The 22,646-nt window shown below is 39.1% G+C and overlaps 1 protein-coding gene across 6 annotated transcripts in view; it reads left to right on the top strand.

Moving 5' to 3' along the window:
* Window positions 1–771: 771 nt before the first annotated feature.
* The window catches only part of RB195_009548 (uncharacterized protein), a gene marked incomplete at both ends in the record, with an annotated part of 29,918 nt that continues 8,043 nt past the window's right edge, over window positions 772–22,646 (top strand). Inside the window, 13 exons of one of the 6 annotated variants that reach the window (XM_064190146.1) lie at window positions 772–859; window positions 1,046–1,153; window positions 1,434–1,522; window positions 1,608–1,681; window positions 2,200–2,363; window positions 2,670–2,803; window positions 2,874–2,949; window positions 3,488–3,602; window positions 3,712–3,792; window positions 3,912–4,079; window positions 4,632–4,707; window positions 4,856–4,985; window positions 19,261–19,385. In XM_064190146.1, coding sequence (XP_064047725.1) covers window positions 772–859; window positions 1,046–1,153; window positions 1,434–1,522; window positions 1,608–1,681; window positions 2,200–2,363; window positions 2,670–2,803; window positions 2,874–2,949; window positions 3,488–3,602; window positions 3,712–3,792; window positions 3,912–4,079; window positions 4,632–4,707; window positions 4,856–4,985; window positions 19,261–19,385 — 1,428 coding nt within the window. Of the gene's footprint in view, window positions 860–1,045; window positions 1,154–1,433; window positions 1,523–1,607; window positions 1,682–2,199; window positions 2,364–2,669; window positions 2,804–2,873; window positions 2,950–3,487; window positions 3,603–3,711; window positions 3,793–3,911; window positions 4,120–4,631; window positions 4,708–4,855; window positions 4,986–9,612; window positions 9,702–10,443; window positions 10,480–17,159; window positions 17,260–19,260; window positions 19,386–22,646 lie in introns of those variants that run through there. The other 5 variants (XM_064190147.1, XM_064190144.1, XM_064190143.1 and 2 more) reach the window with 5 other exon arrangements.

Here is a 22,646-nt window from a genome sequence, read left to right as displayed (position 1 = left end):
TTCAATGGCACCGGAGGAGCATTTTTCGTCAAACTCTTAGAAAGAGGGGCATTGGAAATCTATCAAAAAGATGTAAGAGGATTGTAGAAGAAGTTGGTGGTCGTTGCTTATTTTGTTTCGAAAAGTAGACTAGAGTAGAAAACAGCGCAGTTTATGGGCTGACCCAATAGGTTCTAACTTACTGGCTTCAGCTTCCAAATCTAAATTTTCCGTTTTTTTTTTACCTATTTGTCGAAGTAATGACGATTAGCTGTTCAAGAGTGACAATCCTCCTACCGAGCCCCGTTATTTAAGATCCTCCTTCCCGTCTAGCAAGGATCCTTTGCGAGCTCGAGTTGCCTGGAATTTGCTGTCTTCTCACTCGGATGGGAGCCAAGTATTCTAGACTTATAGAATAGATTTTGCAAGTGACTTCCCATACTTTTTCAGAGGAGGAACTGATACGGAGAGTTATACGGGAGTAGTTTCGGGCTCACGCCCAAATCTGTTGCAATGCTTACACCACTCCAGGGTGCAGACGTCAGCCGTATTTTGCTCATACGTAAATGCACTAAACACAGTAGGTTTTACGTCTTCTCGCGGTTTCACTTGTGCTTATCATACTGGCTTCCGAGTCGAGACGTTATGAGCAGTTTTGAGAGATTGGTCTTTATGTTTCTGTACTTTTAATACTAATTTAGATAGGGAGCATTCGTCCCAAACAAGTGATTGAGCTTGTGATTTATCTTTCAAGAGGTGTGGTATTTATATTCCTTATTTTTTTAGGATTCCATGATAGACAAAGAAACGAAGCGGAAGCAGCGCAAACTTGGAGAGAAGTTGCTCAAGAGAAAAAGCGCCAGCAAAACTTGGAGAGAACGTGAGTCGTTTTTTTCTCTTTTTCTTTCTTCTTTTTTCTTCTTCGTGTTTTGATGCAGCTGAATTGAGGTACTTTCAAAGTTCTCGTGACTGAGACGTCCTTTTTTATCCTTTTCCCGGTGTTCGCACAGCAATTCATGGTGTGTCATTCTAGGGTCTATGTTGTTCAGAATTCTCTTTTGTTTAGACAAACAAGCTACAGCAGAAAAACGAGAGAAGGCCTTGTTGATTGCAAACCAAGAGCTTAAGCAACTTCAGGAGTCTGTCGCTGATGATACATCGTCGCATAAAAAAGGTGTGTTCTAATAGTTTATGCTCAAAGCCTAGTGTGTTCAATGAAATGCGCCTTCCGCGTTTTTGCTGTGCAAGAGATATGCTCTCTTCTTCCCCCACCTCTTCGTTGCTCTAATCGAAGGCGCATGCATTTACCGGATTGAACACATTTGATGTCGATTATATCTAGAGTGTTTGTACCACTCTCTAAAGTAACGGAATTCCCTCTCGTGGAAATGTGCGTTTCATTTAAGATGTCGTTTTGAGCGTCTTATTGGGGTGTATCTTCCTTTAATATTCAGCCGGGAACTACTCCATCTCTATAGCGGTACCCGGATCTTTTCTCAACAATGGTCAGAGTGCTGAGCTTAGAACTTACATGGCTGGACAGGTTTGTAATACAGCACATTACAGTATAGCAGAGTGAATTACAATTGCTTAAGTATGCTAGTGTTTCTTGATTTTTCTCCTGACAGATCGCACGTGCAGCTACTCTTTTCTGTGTGGACTATGTGATTGTCTACGACGAAACCAGCAAGATGACACAAGAGTATGTTAGTTCTTTATCCTTCTCAACTTAAAGGTTGTGCACCACGATTCTGACGTGGTGAGGGAGTTCGCAGGGGAAGGCAGAGACGGGATTGTAGATTGTGGGATCTGGGGTGGTTCCGCTCTCCCTATTCGCGGTAAAAAACGGGGTGATAACCGGTTTAGTTGTTACGAGGTGCGTTGGAACGCTCCTCGTTTTTCACGTTCCGGTGCCCTATTTATAGTTTTTATTTTAATAGGCTGGTGAGAAGGTGTCACTGATATTCGACCGCTCGCACTTGGATGCGGCGCGTTGCAATTTAAATCGTCGTAAACAAAACGGCGTCTTCCACGCCGTTTTTAACTACGATTAGAGAAAGATGAGCTGAGATGAGAAAGATGATGAGAACCACCCAGGATCTCGTATTCTACAATCCCATCTTTAGCTTCTCCCACGAGTTCCGACACCACCCCGGATTATGCCTTCAAATGTTATTGTTTAAGTGGTTTCTGTACCCATTCTTCGCATTCTTTGCTTAGACATGTGGCTGCGTATTGGTCCGGAAAGTGGAGAGGTGATATAGCCCCGTCAGATTCAAACTTCGAATCGTGCTTCCATTTGGCTCGAATACTTGAATATGTAGAATGTCCACAGTATCTGAGGAAGTACTTGTTCCCTTTCCAGAAGCCACTAAAGTACGCAGGTTAGTGATTAAGAAATAAACTTGAGAGCTATGTGCTTCATGAAACATTTTTGTCACACATTATTATCGTCCTTTCCTGCACTTCGAATATTGTGCCAGGGAAAAATGGGAAGAACAGTTTTTGGGAAAACCTTTTCTAGCTGCGAAATAGTACCCATATTCGTGGTACTTCCCTTCCACTTTGGAGTCCTAGAAGAATTTTAAATAATTGTTTTGTTCTGCACAGATTTAAATGGGAAGTAGTTATTCAGATTATAATAAAGTATGTAATAAATAGAAATATATTTAGAAAGTACATCAGTTTAGGTCTTCTGAATCCACTTGATGCTCATCATCATTTGCGAAGTGATGATGTATCCATACCATTCAGGGAAGGTGTAATTCTTGATAAGCCAGTCAAAGCAGACAGGGGAATGTTGTGCGACGTTGGACTTGAAAAGGTGAGAGACTATATTATTAAAAATTTTCCTTTTTGTTCCCACCTGATAGATGCTTTCAATTTATTTTAAGGAACTCGAACTAGAAGATAAAGTTAAGTTGCCCGCTGCTACTCGAGTTACAGTCGAAATAACTAACTTGGGAACAGGTATATTCTATTCTTTTATATTTTTATTTTCCTCTTAGAGCGTGAACTTGCGACGCACTTGTTTCTTACAATATCAACTTTCACATTTGTGAACGTTCTCATTTTCACTTCAGTTTTTTTTTTCTACTTTCTATCCAAAATCTCTGGCTGCAATTCATTGAGCTAGGAGTCCAGAACATACAAGAATCTGTTAGATGTTGTTAGATAATTCTTCACAAACCTCCTTAGCAAACATTTCAAAAAAAAAAACCGATTTGGTTGTAGATTTCCTATGCTGTCGTTTCGAGGGATTTTTAGAATTTCGGAGTACACCATTTATAGGGTCAGAACGTTGATTTAAAACATACCAATATTAATCAACATGTATTTAAGAATTCTTTCTATGCTAATGACATGTTCTTGCACATGAAGCATATGCATAATTAGAAACACTCGATTCTATTAATGCTTGTCATTGAATTAATTGATTCTAATTAAACAATGCATGTTCTGAGAAGTGTTGTTGTCGAGACGGTTGCCATTCTTCATTCTCTTTCAGAATCAAAACGATATCGAGGAAAGCTATCAAATGCGCGAACTGTTCGGGCGAAAACGAGCAAGTATTGGGGCTACTCGCTGCAGTTAGCGACCAATTTGAAAGAAGCTATTGACAGGTGAGTTATCCTTTTTTTAACGAGCATATTCAACTCGCATCATGATTGGTATTATAGTGTCTGCAGAGACTGATACTGTTTTACTATTATCTTTGGATGTTTCTTTCAGAAAAAAATTCGATCTAGTGATTGGAACATCACCAAGAGGTGAGCCTGTCAGCAGCATGTACGTGAATACCTTGAGTGACATGTAAGTTCTTTAATTAACTTTTATGCAAGGTAGAAGAAGTCTGTAGTGTATTTTTTTGTGAATTACTCGAAAGCAGTCTTCATATCCCCTCTGTCGGGCACTATTTATCTTTTTTAAAGACGTATCCTGCTTGTTTTTGGCGGTGTTTCCGGAGTGGATGCTGCACTGGAAGCCGAAGAAGCTTCAGCTGAGACACGTGCCGAGGAAGCGTTTGATCGATTGATCAACTCTCTTCCATACAAAGGAACCAATAGCGAACGTGTAGAAGAAAACGTTTTTATAACCCTGTCTGAGGTTACAATGCGATTGCAGCAGCTTTTTTCGTGACATACTGCTAATCAATAGTTGCTCCTCTGAAGCTTGTTTTACCTCGTGACCAAATATAGATGTTATGGCTGCCCCTTTCTGTTAAAAATTTGCTACTCTCGTTTTGCACTTTCATGCTTTTCCACTTTTTCTGAGATCTCGGATTTAGCTCTATTTGTTACACATCCTTTGCTTTCATTTCTGCATTGCCAATTCTTGAGATTTTTCTCGTTTTTTCAACTATTTTTCGTGGTTCCCTTTTTCATGTTTTTTTTTCTCACAAAAATATAGTTCTGAAATCCTTAATTATGCACGATTTTTAGATTATGTCCGCCATTTATTGTTGTTTGCCATCTATGTTTTCCATTGTTATTGTTGTTGTTATTGTTGTAGGTCTATTATTACTTTTCCAGTAAAATTACAATATGATGTGATGATAGTGACAATGTTGTTCAAAGTGTTGGTTATATCCGCTGGAAATAGTACTTCAACATCAGTGAGAGCGAAGTAATGCAAAATGCTAGGTGTTTAAGGTTTGATATGTTGTTTACTTTCTCAAAGTTGCTTTATGAAGTCGTACACTCCGGGGCCGTAAAGAGAAGCATAGCGGTACGTCTAGAAGTTTTGCTTGAAAACCTTAGTGAAGGGTGAAAGGAGAGAGCGAGAGAGAAATGAAAATGTATTGCATGAAAAAGCGGTGAAAGTTAAAAGAAGTTGAACGGGATAATCAATGTAAAACGTCCGAAATGATTTTCAGTTGAGCGGTCTTCGTGGATGTAGCACGTTCACTTGTCGTACCGTTGCCCAATTACGAATAACTCAGAAAGTATTCATCTCTCAAACTACTCCATCGACACCCATTACTACAAAGATTGTCAAAAAGAAACGTTAGTTTCAGCTTTTTATTGCTTATTTGTTGTCAGAGTTTTTTTTTTGTTCTTGGAAATTCTATGCCTTATTTTTGTTCAGACGGGTTCTAGATCTGGGTAAGCTTATTTGCTCATATACGTATCTCATATCCGTAAGTTCACTTTTGCTTATTTTGGTCTTGATTCGTCCTCGAACACACTTTTCATCAGAAACCTATCCGAATTATCCGTATGTGTTTTCTTCATAAAATGCAATTCAGCTAAGGAATACTGCTTAATATTGAAATATTCATGCCTGGTTAGGGACAAAGTAGCGCATAGAATGATGATATTTAGCGTCTTCTTTCACTCACTCCATCAGTCGTTCGATTTGTTTTGGATAGCTGTCATCACAGAAAGTAATTTTTCGCTCTGTGAAAGTTCAACAAAAAAAAACGATTAGTGGAAAAATTCTCCCATTTTCTCCAGAACTACTTTTTTGTGGTTGTGATATTACTTACTCGTCATTTCCTCATGTATCTCATGTATTGTTTCATCTCATCTGATTTTATCTCATGTTTTTTCTCCTAAAAATGAGTAACCGTCTTAACTACTTTCGTGAGAATAATTTTGAAGTGCTCTTTGAGCAATTAGGCTTCCTTTCTCGATCTTTTTTCAGTCTAGTATTTTGTAGTTTTCTGAAATGAAAAACAAAAATTTCTCAGTTTCAATCTTCATTTTTTCCTGCCTCTGAAAAGTCCTAGAGTTTCTGAGAATCTCAATTTTTGAAAGATGAACACAGGCGCTTCCTATCTTGTTAAGCTCTTTTCAATCTCAACGAAGTATTCAGAAAACCTAAAGCCCACACACGCTGGTAACCCAAAACCCGCATCAGCTGGGTATTACGACTCTGATGCATTTTCTGCTCTTTTGCGAATCTTTTTTTCCATTTTTTTTTGTTGGACCATTACTTCTCCAATTATTGTCTCTTTCATCTACGATTGATTGATTTCTTTTATTGTAACGGTTTCGAAATATTGTGCAAATTCGCTTCTCGTGGCTTTGCTTTTGTTAGATGAACTGTCGATACACACACTATTGCCAAACGGAACATACACTTTTCTTTTCTATGTTTCTTTTTAGATTATATATTGTGTTGTATTTCTCTCTATATCAGATATTATGCGCAGTGCTTAAAATGTTTCAGAACCCCACATAATTTCTACACAGGTTTGTTTCCAACATGTAGTGGTGAGCTTTTGGGTGCAGCTAAGAGCTTGTTGAAAGGACAGACAGGCTGCGCACAGAGTTTTCAAGAAATTTATTGCGTTGGGAATTGAATTTCACATCTTTGGTTATTTCGCTAAACGAGTACTATCGCAGAGATAAAAGAACTCAAATTGGAGTTGATCCCACGAAGTAGGTTGTGAGGGCGTGAACGTTCCAAAAACTAAAAGGAAAAATATCTTAAAACAGTCTCCGAATGTTCAAAGTTGTTCTAAATTTTGACGGATTCATTACCAACATGTTGAACTATTCGATTCGATCGAAACAAAATAAAAATAGCGCGGCATTTCAAATTAATAATAGCAAATTAAAATATGCTGTGCGAAATGTGGGATGGGTTCCAATTATCCTCGTTGTTGAATGTTCAATTTCAATTCAATGTTCAATTAAAAAAAAAGATTTCATCCGCAGAACTCTGGTTGTTATAACGTGGCTTTGTCACACATGTGTAATATCCCGCATATCTATGCGCGCATATGCTTGTCTTCTATGCAAGATATAAAAAGGACATTTACACAGTTATGCTAAAATAACTTCCTCTGATCACCTTGATCACCTTTATCCCCGTTGTTTGTCAATCTGTTCTAGCGAGCGCCAGTAACACTTCCATCTGTCCCGATCGCGTGCCAGAGTCAAACAATGATTTCTGCTTTTGCGTAGGACACGAAGTTCGTCAAACTTTCTTTTGATATAGTTAAAACATCACCCCTTGTGGGATGAAGGACTTGGTTGGCCTTGAGAGGTGTCGAACCTTCGACTATACACACGTATCACGTATTGGTACCTCTTACCTTACCTCTTACCTTTGCAACACTACATCCACCTCGACAACAATAAGTTCGACGATAAAAGGGATTAATTAAATATTCCTTAAACCAACTTTAAAAGAAACTAAACTTAAAACACTCAGGGCGGGTTTAGCACAGTAAGTAAGAGGTTACGCCGTGATTGCACGATCGATCGGTGGTTTTTGGCCAGGACTGTTATCCCTCATCGACAAATTGAATTGAAATGAACGCTGTGTTATCCCAAGCGGATTGATTACACGTCAGGCATTTATCCTTTTACTTCACAACATCCACAACTCCCTATTTGTTTTTACTACTAGCGGCGTAGTTCACTATCACAAAAGACTCCTATTAGCGTTTTTTTTTTTTTCGGAGAGTAAATGGTTAAGTAAATACTTCAGCATTTCAGTTGAACGTGCTATTCCAGGGATGCTTCACGGGAAGATTGAGTTATCTATTAGGGCGGTGTGGCGCAGCCGGTTAGAGGTCCGTTGTAGCCACACGGTCGAGGGTTCGAAACCGGCCTAGTGCAAACAAAGCCTTTTATACCTCCGGGGTCGATAAATTGGTACCAGGCTTGTCTGGGAGGATAAAAGCACTGACTTGATCATCGGTTGGACGTCGCAAGTCACTGTATAGGCCAACACGCGTTCCAAAACCTCAACGATTACGAATTCCAGTGAAACGCCTTGGCGCATCCCAAGTGGATTGATACGCCAGTGACTTTATCCTTTTTTTAATCAATATCTATTATTTTGTGTACGCTCAGGATTGGACATGTGGTTCGGGAGCCTCCGAGGTTCCTCTTTTCACATCAGAACCTACCATTGAACGAATTCCTACTGCAGTAACTTGTTTATTACGAGAACCAGCGATTTCCAGAACAGTTTATGATTATTCAGTTGTTTTATCGCCTTTGTAGTTTCAAATGTTGTATATATGTAGCTAACCACAATTTCTGTGTACAAAATGCACGAGGGGTTGAGTGTTGAAGGAGAATAGAGATGTTTGAGAAAATCTGTGCTAATAAAAGAGTGATCAGAAAAATATAACTTCAATTAAATAACCACTAGCATTGGTACATTAGTAATCGCTGGCACAACAGAGATACTCGCAGATTGATTAGAATGATTTCTTTTTGACTCTCGACGGAGTTCACCTTGACCACACTCATCCGAACAATTATTACGTTGGTATATGGACAGAGCTGGGTGGATTTCATTTCAACGGAAAGAATTGTGCAATATGCAGAAAAAGTTCAGAATGTTAAACATTTCTCTTTCTGAGTGACTGGAGTGGACTTTTTTCTGTTTTTTTTTCTATAATACATTTTCCGGAGTGCTCAAGGACGTTGCCGTGAGATGAGCGTCCTCGAATATAGCCCGTGTTTTTAGAAGAAGAATGATGGAGAAGCATTTCCGTAAAAAATGGCTTGAAATTATGGGATTTATGACATTATTTGTTGGAGGAGGAAACGAACTCAAATACTCTGCAAACATAGAGAAAGAAGGAAAAATGCAGGTGTTTACGGTTTTACATCCGCTTTTTTGAATTATAACACGCATGCTCTGCCAAGGCCTGTTGTCCGACATTTCTTCGAGTTTTTGCGGACGTTTTCGTCATCAAATGCGGCGCTGCATGGATCTCAGTAGTAGTTGGTTCTCTAAAACTCTAACAATCTTGACGATCCTTGAAATTTACTGTCTTTTCTTATTTCCTACATCTTATCTTTCTTTCTCTGTGACCACATAGCTATAAGTGTCTCTTTCCTCCTTCAATAAGTATTGTGGTAAATCCTCTAACTTTAAGCTATCTGCTACGTAAATGCTTCTCCATCATTCTTCTTCGACGACCGCTGTTTACATCCGGGCACGGCGGCATCGGCATCCGGCAACGTTTTGGAACAGGCAAAAAAAAAACGGACGTCTTCCTACAAAAACAAAAAGTTCACTTCTGCATTGAAAAGAGAAATCTCCCCATCTTTCTGAGAATAATTCTTCGAGTGATTCCAACTATATGACTTTGGCCACTCTACGTTATTCGTGAATTGCCCTAAATTTCTCTACCCTCTCTGCGCTAAAACACTTATTTGGCACCTTAGAATTATGGTGAGCCACATGTATACATTATAATACAAGTAAGTAGTAGGTAGTAAGTAATGAGTAGTAGTAGTTATAGATTGTTCTAGAGACTGCTAGTTCCTTGTGATAAACAATTTGCTGCAGAAGGAATTCATGCCACGGTAGGTTCTGACGAGGAAGGAAGAGGCATCTTTGAAGCTTTAGAACTTCGAGACGGACTTATACAATAAATGCCAAATGCCCTCGATAATTAACTCAATCTTCCCCTTACTCATCGCTATAAGAGAGACTTTGAAATATAATTCTAAAGTATTACTTCATCATAAAAAAAATTAGGACTTTTGTACTCGTAGTTGTGGTACGTGATGGTCTGTCATGTTACCATTTTCAGCAAATGAGGTGTGCTAACCGGGGTGTTGTTCTCTTTGAGCTTCAATATCATTTAAATGTTTTCTGTAGGTTGACGAGGCGACTGAGAGGTTAAATCATTGATGTGTTTGATTTTTCTAGGCTCTGACGAAAGCGATAACGCCGGAACGTTAGCTGTTAATAAACAAAGATCAACACCAGCCTTTGCTGCAGCTCAAGCTGATCAATAAAATGCTACGCATTCAACATGCAATGATTCAAGGACAGTCAAACTTGGTCACGATTACTTGACCACTTGCTCTCTAGATAAAATGCTCAGTAACGGTATTCTACTGTAAAACGGAACAACGGTCACAATAGCAGTAAAAATGCAAACGTTGTGAAAAGTCCTCAATTAATCCACTTTATCACCAAAACTTCGTTTTCATTAAAGGCATCACCCCACAAATCTGAGGTGGTACGTATTTCAGGTGGAGTATTCTTTTACGGGATAGTAGATTATGTAGAGGGGGTGATTCCATCCGTTTCTTCCTAATTGCCGTAAAAAGCGGCCCGGAAGATGCGACGCGTGCACAAGGCTGGCGCGCTCCAATCGAACTCGTTGTAGGAAATAGCGCGCCGGAACGCTGAGCCGTATCTTCCCGGCCGTTTTTTACGGCAATTAGGAAGAAATGGAAGAAATCACCTTTCTCTCCACAATCTACGATCCCGTGTACGAGTACTCCACCTGAAATTCGTACCACCTCAGATTCATGGGATGATGCCTTTGAGGATGTAACGCCGCAGCAAGGGATAATTGACACTGAGCAAGCGACCCATCTGTAGCATTTTTATTGCTAAGCTGTTCATTTTTATTTTATTTGATCTCTAATCTTTTTCACCGAGAATTTCAAAACAACTATAAGGACTTTCGAAAAACACCGCTTTCTTATTTTCTCTATTTCTGTTCTCGAAAGCGGTCAGCGTTAAGGCATGAATTATGAGTATCTACAGTGTTTCAATTCTCAGGTGAATCCTATAAAGTTTTTTGTTCAATTCACTTCTTTTATTATATAGCAGTATACATAGGGCGGGTGTACCGCAGCTCTAGATGACCAGAACTATATATGTATGACTTCGCGGTCGAAGGTTCGAAACCGCTAAAACCAACTAAGTTTTTCATTCCTCTAGGGTCAATAATTTGGTGTTACACTTGTCCTGGACGAGAAGAACACGGTCTTTCTAGCTCCTACAAATCACTGGATGGGCTGCTACGCGCTTGCTAAATCACTATGATTCTGAATGCAGTCGAGCGCGTTGACGCATTTCGATTCGATTGATCAGGGCCAGGCACTTTATCCTTTTTCTTCCTTCTGCACAATATTAGCGTTATTGGTTGCTTTGCAACATTAACTGCTGTTTTTCTTCATTCCTTGTTGAGCGAGTGTAGCGCAGTCGGTAAGTTTCCGCTGTAACTGTTCGATGGATCGATGGTTCGGCTACGCGACTGGGAGGATAAAAACTCTAGTTTGATACATCAGCTAGCCCTTGCAAATCATTGCACAGGGTAGACACGCGTTTGTAAGCTTCAAGCAATTCTAAATTGAACTGAACGCGTAGGCGCATTTCAAGCGCATTGATTAACGCCAGACACTTTATCATTCATTCTTTCCTTGTTGAAGCTTGCAATTTATTCACATATACCAATAGTGCACCAGAAAAGAAAGATAAAAAATGGAACACACTTTCTCTGAGTCAGAGCACCTTACGGACAAAAAAAATTGATATTCTTCACTAAAACCGGAACCAATTTATTGTCAGAGGAAACTGACGCTCTCTTTTATTGCGGTGGATAACAACGCTAACATGTCAATCACGTCGTTCTCCTACTCCAGAAGGTGAAGAATCTTCTTGTGACATCTACTCTCCCATCCAGAGCGCTTATCATTGGTCCAATTATCGAAACATGAGGGTTCGGACAGCCAAATTAACCCAAGGCATAAGGAGCCCGGTTGAACTAGAGGCGAAATGATACTGGCTCAACGTACAAAATTTCTCCGGTCACTTGTTTTCTTTTTCAGAGCGATAGTAGTACTGCACTTCTTCAAACCTCTTTACTTTTCTTTATTTTTATTTTGCGTTCCATTATTGGCTGAGATAGGTGAACTCGTGTAGACTCTTGTCGATTGCTTCCAACCAAGTTCTAATCTAATGATTTATCTACTTTTCAGCTTTAATTCACTTGGTCTCATTCGTCCACATCCACTCAAAAAGTGCAACGACCTCAAGTAGTAGTGAATCTTGTTCGCACTTTATCAGCTGCGCTTTCCAAATTGCTGCGATCAACTCCCCCGAATGTTTTGGCCTCTTTTTTGAAAAGTAATCGAAACGTTTGATTCATCTAGTTTTCATGTCATCTGGAAAAGGCTTTCGAGGAGTCCAAACTCTTTTATTTTAACTTCTAAACGGGTTTAGAGACAATAAGAAGTGAACATTTAAAACGCCGACTCTTTTTCACATTGCATTGGTTTTAACAGTACAGGATGGCGCAGAAGTCAACGCATGTACCGTATTTCATTTCTTTAACATAGCAATAGTAAAAGCGATGATGTGAATATTTTATTGTTGCATTTTTTTAAATGAGATCACCATTATCACGACGGTCCAGTGTGCTTTACTCAATTATTTTTGAATTTTTCTCCTATTGGTTACGCTTCTTTACGATCGCGCCACACTTGCACTTCTTAAGAATTTCTATAAGATCCAAGTACTAGTTTAGTTTTTTTTCTGTGAAATAAAGTTTTCGGTGGATTTTTCCTAAGCTAGAAGTGTTATTTTTCCCAGAACAAATCCTCAGTTTTTTTAGGGCTAACTCTAGGAAACGTTCCTAGTCCACGGTTCCTGATTTTCCCGTATAATGTTTAGTAAATTCCTGGAAGTGGATCTGTTGTTAGGATTTCAATTTTTACGAAATATATCTTCTCTGTAGAATAGTTCTTTTTAATTCTATCACTCTGTGGAAGCAGATTCTTTCTCGGAATGGATTCTAGAGCCATGAAGTAGCTTTCTTCGAATGTGTTGAGGTAATAAGTCAACGAAAATTGATCATATGTGTCCTCGACAATAATTAGAGCCCAGCTGGTACGCGCGTGATATTGTTTACACGAGGTCAGTCAGTGGCATCGACGGATGATGAGGTGTCACCAGTAAACGAAGTAAGGCAAGATGATGTTTTCGTTGGGAATGACGTATCCAGAAAATTGGATATGGAATCGAATTCCTTTATTCAGTTACAACATTTCGATCGTTCTGTGTAATTCGAAGGAAATGTCTTTTAAGTGTTTGTTCTACTCCTATCATACTATCATTTTTTCCCTTATCGTTTCAATTTCACTTCACTTCCGTCTATTAAGGGAATACTTTGTAGTAACGGATTGTTATCATAATATTTGTCATAAAAGTGCATTGGTTTGGAGTTTTTTTTTCTTCCAAAAAGAACAGATACGTTCCTCTGTTCATTTTTGTCCTTAAAACTATTAATTTCTCTGTACAACCGTTGCGCTCCTATGAGTCATCGGTGTTGTGCGGAACTGAACCATCCCCTCTGTTGATGATTCAGATGAGAATTTGCTCGTCATCTATGCAGATTGAAATTTTTGCATTCAAATCGTGGATATGAATATTCAAAGTGCACTTTTGCGAGCATCTGGATACTGAATCTTGCAGCAGTTTGATCCTAAGATTTCTATAGTACCATCTGCACTCTGCTAATGATGTGAAAGATGGTAAGATGTTCCTGAAGCTTAGTTCATAACTTCGATGGAAATATGTAGAATGAGCCAGAGAATCCAAAATAATCGGGATTAGTAACGAAAAAAAGATCCACAGTGGTATGCTTTTTCTAAAGTAAAGAGCCATCCACCGTCTAAGTCCCAAAAGGAGGCATGTGCGAGACTCAGATATGTAAGGGGAATTTAAAATGCATAACAGGCAATAAAAAGAAGGCAAGTCAAAGTCGATAAATGAAAATAATGCTGCAAAAATTTCATAAGTTCATTTTCTTCGTTAAGAAATGCCAAATGTTTTTTTTAAAAGCAGATTAACAGCCAGGAAAGCTCAAAAAGTCTAGTATGTAAATGTACAAATATGAAGGATCCAAACATTGAAAAAAAGTACTTCTGACATAAGGGTGGGACAAGATGATCTAACCATAAAGAACTGAAAATTAAAAAAATATACTTCAGAAACATTGAATATATTTCTGAAAAGTACAAGAAGTGCATTTATTGTGTTCTAAAATTTGGTATGATCGGCCCGTACTTTTTTTTTGAGGAAGATGGAGCAACAGTAACTGTGGCTGGTGACCGAAACGCTGGAACGTTGGAGACCTTTCTGCGTTAAAAACTAGCCGATCAGGATTCCAAACGTGTGTGATTTCAACAACAAGACGATGCTACAGCTTACACAGCACGACGTTCGCTAAGAGTGCTAAGAGAAATATTTCACGGGCATTTAGTCTTTTTAAGGGGGAGACGTAGGCTGGGAAGCACGGTCACCAGATTTGGGTCCATGTTACCTTTTCCCTAGGGGATGCCTAAAAGGAACCGTTTTTAACATCCTCCACAGTCCCTTGATGATTTGAAGGACAGGATCGGGCCGGAAATCGACGTCGTTGCGCTTGAGCTGAAAAGTGATGAAGAAATTCTGGAAATGTCTTCAGCATTGTATTGACAGCGACGGCCGCCAACTGTCAGATATAATTTCTAAAACTCACTAGAAAAGTGGCATTTTATGTACTTTTCTGAGACATATTCAGTTTTTTATATAGATTCTTTTCATTTTTATAGGCCTTTAAATGTGGTTATTCACCCACGCTGCAGTTCAGCAAAAGATTGAGAGCAATGCGAAAAGGCTATAAAGTCCAGAACTCACATTTACAAGGGACATGATTTGGAAAACCAAAGATGGAACCCATGATGAGTAACTATCCTTGTTTTAATGCATAATTATTTCGAAGCTAGGTGTGTCCAGCACTTGCTTCATTTCCGGCTTTTCGTGTCCCAGTGTTCTCCGCAAATCCTCATTTTCTAGTCTGTCTGCTTCTACGACTTTTCGCACTTCTCTAAATGTCTTATCGGTGATCTCCCCTACAAAAATTTTCTCGAATTCATGTCCGAAGCATTTTTTCCGTATTGCCAAGATTTGTTTTACTTTGGCATGTCGGGTTTCTTGAGCTTTTCTTATTTCTACTTTATTTTCAGCAAATGTTCTTGATTTTCTACTATTGAAATAATTCAATTCCTGCTACTAGTTTACTCTTACCTTATTCTTCTCTCCTTCACATACTTACCATTTTATTATGCACAAAGCAAATACGACGAAGGCGTACATTTCCTGTTCCGCCCTCACACAAACGATAAATTCAAGTCGACGTTAGACGCACGTAAACAAACAACACTTAGGAACCGATAAGGGATAAAAGGATAAAGTGTTTGTCGTAAATCAATCAGCCCAGGATGACGCGCACGACTTCAGTACAGAATCGTTCAAGATGACGCGTTTCGAATAAAGGACTTGATTGGCCAAGGGAAATTTCGAACCGTCGATCGATCGTACATTCACAGCGGAAAGCCTTACCAACTGCACTACGCTGTCCTCGAAATTTCGAGTTGTCTCATTGCGTAAACTGAATCCATCGGTGCCCCTGATGTGCTCAAATCCTGTATTTATTTGTAGGAGGCGTTGCCGTTTTCGTGAAAACTCTACGCAGAATGGTATGTAACTCTTACTGGAGAGTAGTTAACATCGGAAATTCCATCCGAAAACTGGGTCAACATGGAATGTCTAAGCGATAGAAATTCCATGAAACGCTGCCTAAATTCGAACCTTACCCAAAAGCTGTATAGAATTTGCGAACGTCATCTATTCTACATCTACAATGGGACAATGGGATCATGGATGGAAACCTGATTTCCACCAATGTCCAATGGAATGTTGTCCCGTTCATCTTAATAGTTGACGGATTGTTCAACATGCGGTGATTTCTTTCCAACCTTGGAATTACATAGCAAATAGGGCTTGAATACTCGTTCTAAAAATGTTTTCATCTACTTATGTGTGTGTGTTTGTGTGTGTGTTTTATTTTGTTGCGAACAGAGATGGGAAAAGGAGATTATTTCCGTTAGTAATGGAATGAACTTTACATTTTTCGCTGGACTACTTTTTTATGGTGATCTTATAAATGGAGGAATGTGGCAGAACACAAATTTTATTCGTTTTGGATGAGGAATTCGGGAAATTGAATTTCGTTGAATTTTTCCTTCCCGAAGATTCTAATTGCACAACCCGCATCAGTTACATAGTTATCCAGTAGAAAACGGAAACGAGGTGCATTATTTTGTCATTGAGGGTTGAATATATTCTTCAGAACCGTGATTAAAGTTTTATGTGATTCCTTCATGCTTTTTCGTTTTTATCAATTTTTTCGCCCAATTATTTTGAATCCGAACATTTACCAAGTATAAGATTGTTCAACCAAGCAAAATACATAGGATCTAAAATCTGAAATTCTAAATTATCTTTGATTTTCCCATTTTGTGGTAAGCCTCCATCAAAAACAAAAGTGTCAACGACCACCACTGATGTAATAGAACAACACTGATTTCAAATTGAGAGGAATTTCGCATTATTGCATTTCAGTTTGTAATGTGCTGTTGATACATATAATTATCGATGAATTGCGTTAGGGGCTTCAAAATATATCGCGTTTGCAGACAAATTCCATTCATTTGCGTTCATTAGTTCTAATTGAGTTTGCGATATGATTGATTATTTTCTTGCAAGTCAGAGTTATTCTTAGATTCTATGGTTTTAATTGCAAGTGCACTAAAGCTGAGAAATTGATAGGTGGAATCAAAAATGTGTTGATCCAAATTTCTCACTTGATCCACAGCTTTTTCGTTTAAGAAAAGACCTTCCGGGAAAGTATTCCCTCTGGGTTTAGCCTCAGCTGCTCGTTTCCCTGAAATATTGAGGGAATTCTCTTGTTCTTTTCAGTCAAACAGATTTATGAGATCTTTCTTTCGTGAATATTATAACTTCTCTTGCCTGCTGTTGACAAACGGCTCCAGTCGAACCATCTGAGACGGCAGAACCTGGACAGCTTGCGTTTTTTGTTTGAGAAAAAAAAAACAAGCTCTACGCTCTGAACGGAGGTCTCTCGTACATGCGAATAGACATAGTTTTATTTTACGATTACGAAGACGAGCTTTTCTTTTATTACTGAGAGACTAGTTACTAATGTCTAATTGTGAAACTCTTCTCTGAATAGTGTGTTCCACCGTCGCATCTGAACTGTCGGCTACTTAACCACCAGAAATGTAAAGATAATCCCTGTCCAGATCCGCCAGCTTAGCTGTTAGTTGGGCGCTGCCGCTGCGGTGTTCCTACGGATGCTGATGCAGTTACGAGATGGTGGGGGGAGGGGTTCGAGTGCGAGAAGTGGACAGGGTGTGCAGAAAGAGGGGGTGTTGTGTGTGCGCGGCCGCCATAAGCCCCGCCTTCCACCCCGTCCGTTCTCATTTACTATTTGGGCGCCCGTCGATCGGTAGTCCACATTGCGCGGATTTGTTTGTTTTATTTTTTTCGTTAACGCGCTGTTAACGCTGGTCATATTCTACGAATCGAACATTTTTCACTGATATTTGTAGGATTATCCCTTTACAAGTGTGGAAATGCTGATGATTATACACGAAAGTTCCAGTTGGTTCGACATCGTTCTTCATCCACTACTTGTTTTTGTACCAGTTTGTAAGTAATTATAAATTATTACTTCAAAGCTACTTTCAATGATTTCTTTCCTGTTTTGATTGTTTGGCGGAAATGGAACTATGGGGTAGTGTGGATTCTAAGCGCTTAGTCATCGGGATTGTTTACGGTACGAGTGACCTTGAGTAAATGTTCCATTGAGAATGACTGGAACGATGTGGCGCTCATGATGATATCATTTTCGTAGTCCGCTTCGCATCCTGGATCTCCAGTTTTTCCTAATCACCGCGACAAAACTGCCATTCCATGTTTCTTCTCTATGACGAATATGCGCACAGTGTGGATCTTTGCCTCGAAGATTATCTGTGAAAAAATCAAAATGTCCGAAAAGGAACACTAACAGCGTTTTTTTTTTGGTCGCGTGACCCACCTCAACCTTCGCTGACGAGCTCGTTTCTCCTCATCGGGAATCACCTTCGTTTCTCCTCGCCGAGACCAGGGGATTACTAGCACGCTTCGACGCGCAAGCGCTACTCTCGAGACGAGGGAATTTGTTGGATTCGTGTGGATTATTCATAAGCTTTGGATGTGGCGAAAGATTCCACTGGCTTCTCACTTCTTGTTTTTGCAGCTGTTTTCGTTCTAGTGCTTCTCATACATGCTAGCCTGGCTTTCTACCGAAAAGCAAAAACTCGTCAAATGCTGATTTTCTTTCTTTCTAAATTTGCAATCATTAGAAACGTTGCATTTCATACACACCTTTCTACGTGGGCGACTTAGATTTCTTTTTTTTGCCTTTTTCGGATCCAGCTACATACAAATGATTTTCGATGGAACTTCCAGCAAATCGTTACCTTTCTTCGGTAGCTTATTGATAGATATACGATCCACTAATAACTCTGTTAATGTAGTTGCCTATAAACATTTCGTTCGTCATTTGTTTACCGTTTGAGTGTTTATTGAGCTCTTTACGTAAATGGATGGAGTAATAGTTGAAATCTTCATTGTTTACCTTCTTCTTTTCTGAACCCATTGAGCTTTTATACGTTAATACATGCTTCCTTTTTTCTACATTCAGCAATGTTTATGTGGAATTCCATGGCATATTAGATCGCTCCTACGATAATCCTATTTGTTGCTTCCAGGAAGAGGGTACTCAGATTTTTTCTCAGAGATTTTCTTTCAATCCCTGTCTTACTTCCTTTGTTTTTTTTTTTGCGGCGTAGATATATAGTGAACAAACGCTTATTTATTTATTTATTTACCACATAGTTATTCTCATCTCTACAAACCAACAACAGCAATCTTTTAATAAAATGTACATGAGCTTAAAAAGTGACCACATAAAAATGATACGAGCTGTTACATACCTTGTAAAATAAGTTTCTGCTTTTTTTGTGATAAGGACTGAGATTTTTGCAATAAACTCCGATTAGGAATAGGCTAACCGACAGAAAAAAAAACATTTTAGTCACAGTTCATTGCGTTGCGTGTTTGTTTGCAGCACACTTGAACTTTGCCTGACAACGTAGCCTATGTCATCAAGCTTTTTAGCGAGCGTCCGAGGAGTATAACGCAACTGAATCGTTTTTCTTCCTAACATTACGTGAGAAGGGTTGAGCTAGGGCGAGAATTCGCTTTCCATAATATCCATTTCGGTTAAGCAAATATACAACCGTTTTTTTATTTCCAATATGGATAAGGGTGAACCAATTCTTATCTGCACTTGTTTGCAGCAAGCAGTTTCAGTTTTGTTTTCATAAACAGAAGGAGCTCGCATCTGGTGTTTCTCCTTCATTACTTATTCACCTATGGAAGCGGTTGTTCGCCTTGCTAACAAGTGACGCGCTAAATAGGCGGCGTTCTATCGAAGAATGTTCTTAACGACTGATTTGTGTATGGAGACCTTTTTCATTGAATTCGTTTATCTTTATTTAGGATCTCAACGAAATTTCACCTTTCTTTTCAAAGGGTTTTTTTTTGTATTTTATGTCGAAACGGGATGTCTCTTGATGATGGTGATGAATCCACTCTTTTTTTTAGGGGGATGGGCGAAATGGTTGACGGTGAGCACAATAGTGATCGGCAGCATCTCATATATGGGATATTTGGTGACACCGGATTGGCGTGAAATTGTGGACAGCAAACACTATTATTCTAACTGGAAGGTGAGCTTCTGAGAGTTTTTCTAAGCGAATTGTTTCTAATTTTATTGTGTATTTTATGTAGCTATGATATTGTCTTATTTCCTTTTTCGATTAAGATGACGTTAAAAAAAATGCTCGTTGCTATGAACATTCTCGTTCCCTTCACTCAAGTTTCTCATTTTTCCTTCTCCATTCTTTATTACGGAATCTCCATCTTTCTGATTTTCTTCTTCTTCAATGACAAGGAGGAAGTTGAAGGAGTGAACTGGGAAATTTCAATTGTTTGTCGAAATTAGGTTGAAAAAAATGTCACTTTGAAACTGATTTCATGGCTAGCATAACGTCTAAGGGGTTTTTATTTTATTTTATTTTGTTTGTTTGTTAGTTTGTTTTGAAATTCCTCCCTATTCGGATGTAAAACAGTCCTGGGATTTCTTTGATTTTTCTTTTCGAGGTAATAACAGAGAAATGTACATAAATTATTCAAATGAATATGAATAGAAGAGTTACGCAAGATTTCTTTTATTGAAGGTGGGGAGTTGGACCATGTTCTGACATTCTCACGTTTTCTTCTTTCTCATCTCTGCTCTTCGAATTTCAGCTAATTGACTTTTGATCTCTTCACCAACTTCCCAAACTGTTTTCGTGCTTTTTTTTTCAAACTCCCGAAATTTTCCGATTATTTCTACGAGATTTCTCTAACTATGTCTAGCATTGCTTATTGTTGTTTTCTGCCAGTTTCTTTTAAAATGTGATTCTTCTTTTCTAATCACTGATAACGATGCAGAAATCTTTGCTGGTGACTGAAAGTATTCTAAAGATCCTGTTGTTTTCGATATAAGTCATGATTGGAACTAATCTGAGCATGTTTTGCAGCGATTAGCGTGATATGTAGACTCACTGCCTGATGATCCTATAATACAGACATCTCCGACCTCTTTTTGGGTGGTACTTCGTATGATGCGGTTCGCGTCATGGCTATCTCCACCCACAATCTTCATTCAGGCCAATGGGTGTGACGCGATCACATGTATTAGTGGAACAGTTCCTATTATTTGATCCGGCACATCCTAGAAAAGAACAGGGACGCTTTTGCTGCGTTAATTTGGCCAGCTGTTATTGGTTTACTCTTTGGCGTTTATGACGGCTTTAAAAGGATGTAGCGTTGTGGTAACAAAAGATCATCGTCTGGATAGTTGATGGATCGACACCGTCCAAATTCAACCAATCTCTGATCTTCTCTGGGCTCTATGAATAGGTACCAATGTACTGTCTGAGAAGATGAAAACTGTAAGGCTGCACACGCAATCATAAAACTCTATAAACGATACTGAATTGAAGTTGCGCGTTATCGCATCCTTAAATGATTGATCAATGTCAAACACTTTATCCGTTAGCCTGGTATGACCACATTTTTGGTACCTGATATTTGAGGTGTTGCACTAGTCACTCATCTGTACTCATTCTTTGCGCTCTGGGTGGTGGTCTGATCGAAACTAGCGCTCTTTTTCTCCGAGAGATGGCCGCTGCTATTCACGGCTGAGTGATAGACAGAGCACTTGATGGGATCGCGCAGTTCCGCCGAAAAAAAAAAAACTAAACCGAGGCGGCCGAGTGCAGCGCGTGGGCGCAAGAGAGCGAAGCAGAAGTAGTAGTTGTAGCGAAAAACGTGTAATTTCTAGATTATGCAAGGAAATTTGTACTTCTGTCCGGTTTTATCCTTACTAGCTAGCATGGAAAAGAAAAGATCGCATTTCTAAAACTAAACAATGAAAAAAGAAAAGTGGTTCTTTGCGGACGTGCTTCTGTTGGACTCTCTCACTGCTGTTTTTTCTGGTCTCTTCGCTACAAAAAAAAAAAAAACTGGAAGTAGTGCGTTCAGTGCGCAGTCTGTAAGACCTGTGGCTGTTTGGTCGATGATCCGAAATCGCCCTAGTGCCAACCAAGTGCTTCAGGGTCGATAAATTGGTTCCAAACTTGTCTGGGAGGATAAAAACACTGATACATCGGCTAGCCCCGCAAGTCATTGTATAGGCTAACATGCATTTCTAAACCTCAACGAATTGCAGTAGAACTCGTTGGCTCATCCCAAGTGGATTGTTACGCCAGATACTTTTATCCTTTTTTTGTAGGATTCCCCACTTTTTTAGTTTTGTTGATGTAATTCCCCACTTAGTTTTACTTCTGCTGCAGTGAAAAATCTGAAATATCGTGGATAGCCCACATTTTGTTTGAATTCTACGTAACCACTAGGACTTCTAAGTAGAAGTATGAAGTTTCATCTTTTGGATAAATAAGGTATTTTAATCAGTAAATATTTGAATGGGCAGAATTTCCTGATCTACAAATATTCTGCAAACATTTCCTCCCCCAATTTTTATGCTGACTTTATTTATGAGCTAGCGGAAGAGGAATGTTATAATAATTATCTGCATCGAGTAGTGAATAGCGGCAAAGCAGCAGTTTCGTCACGTGCTTTCAAGCAAATATTTCTCCCGGATCAGTGCCCTTTTCGCTTGTTTTTGCCTTTTTATAGCTGTCTTCCCATGATTGGCAGGCAAATGCACTCATCGATGTGTCGGAAATAACTTGCGACGATTAATATGGTGTGATTCAATGTTACCAGCGCACATACATCAGATAAGCGATCAGTGACCAAGAGAATTGAGATTCTTTTTCCACGTTTGAATTTTTGAATTCAAGAACCAGAAACTAGTGCCAAAGGGCAGAACGACGTATTTGCTTTCTTTCAAAAACTCTTCTGATGATGATGTGATTTGACTTATCATTCATCCGGAACGCATTCACATCTCTACCGTTAAACTGTGACTGATTTTTCCTAGTGCTATTGGGGGCATCGTTGATTTGTATTCAGGACTGTAACAGTAGGTATTTCTGCCAGTAATAACCTGGAACAATGGATAAGAAAATAAAATGATCGTCGAGATAACCAAAACAGGGAGCTTTCAAATATGTCAATATTGGGGAAATTTTTTGTTATTACACCTATGCTATACTATTACGAATAAATCCTTTAACTGTTGTACGACAGCTCGGCTCAACGGTGAGCCCGGGTTTGTTTGGTCGCGTGGGATAATGCGGCTCAAGAGTGAGCCGCACACCTTTCAACGGTTATTTTTGAAGATTTACTGGTTTTGGAACTTAAATCTTCTGTTTTTTGTTTTAATTTTACTCGTACTTACTGGATTTATCGTTATTTATTATTATTTTCTTGTTCAAATATAGATCATAGCAGCAACTTTTGATGGTTTCGAGAGAAAA

Source organism: Necator americanus, chromosome III (genome assembly GCF_031761385.1).
Source record: "Necator americanus strain Aroian chromosome III, whole genome shotgun sequence".
NCBI lineage: Eukaryota > Metazoa > Nematoda > Chromadorea > Rhabditida > Ancylostomatidae > Necator > Necator americanus.
The sequence above is the reverse complement of the archived record's forward strand: the minus strand, read 5'-3'. Positions and strand labels throughout refer to the sequence as shown.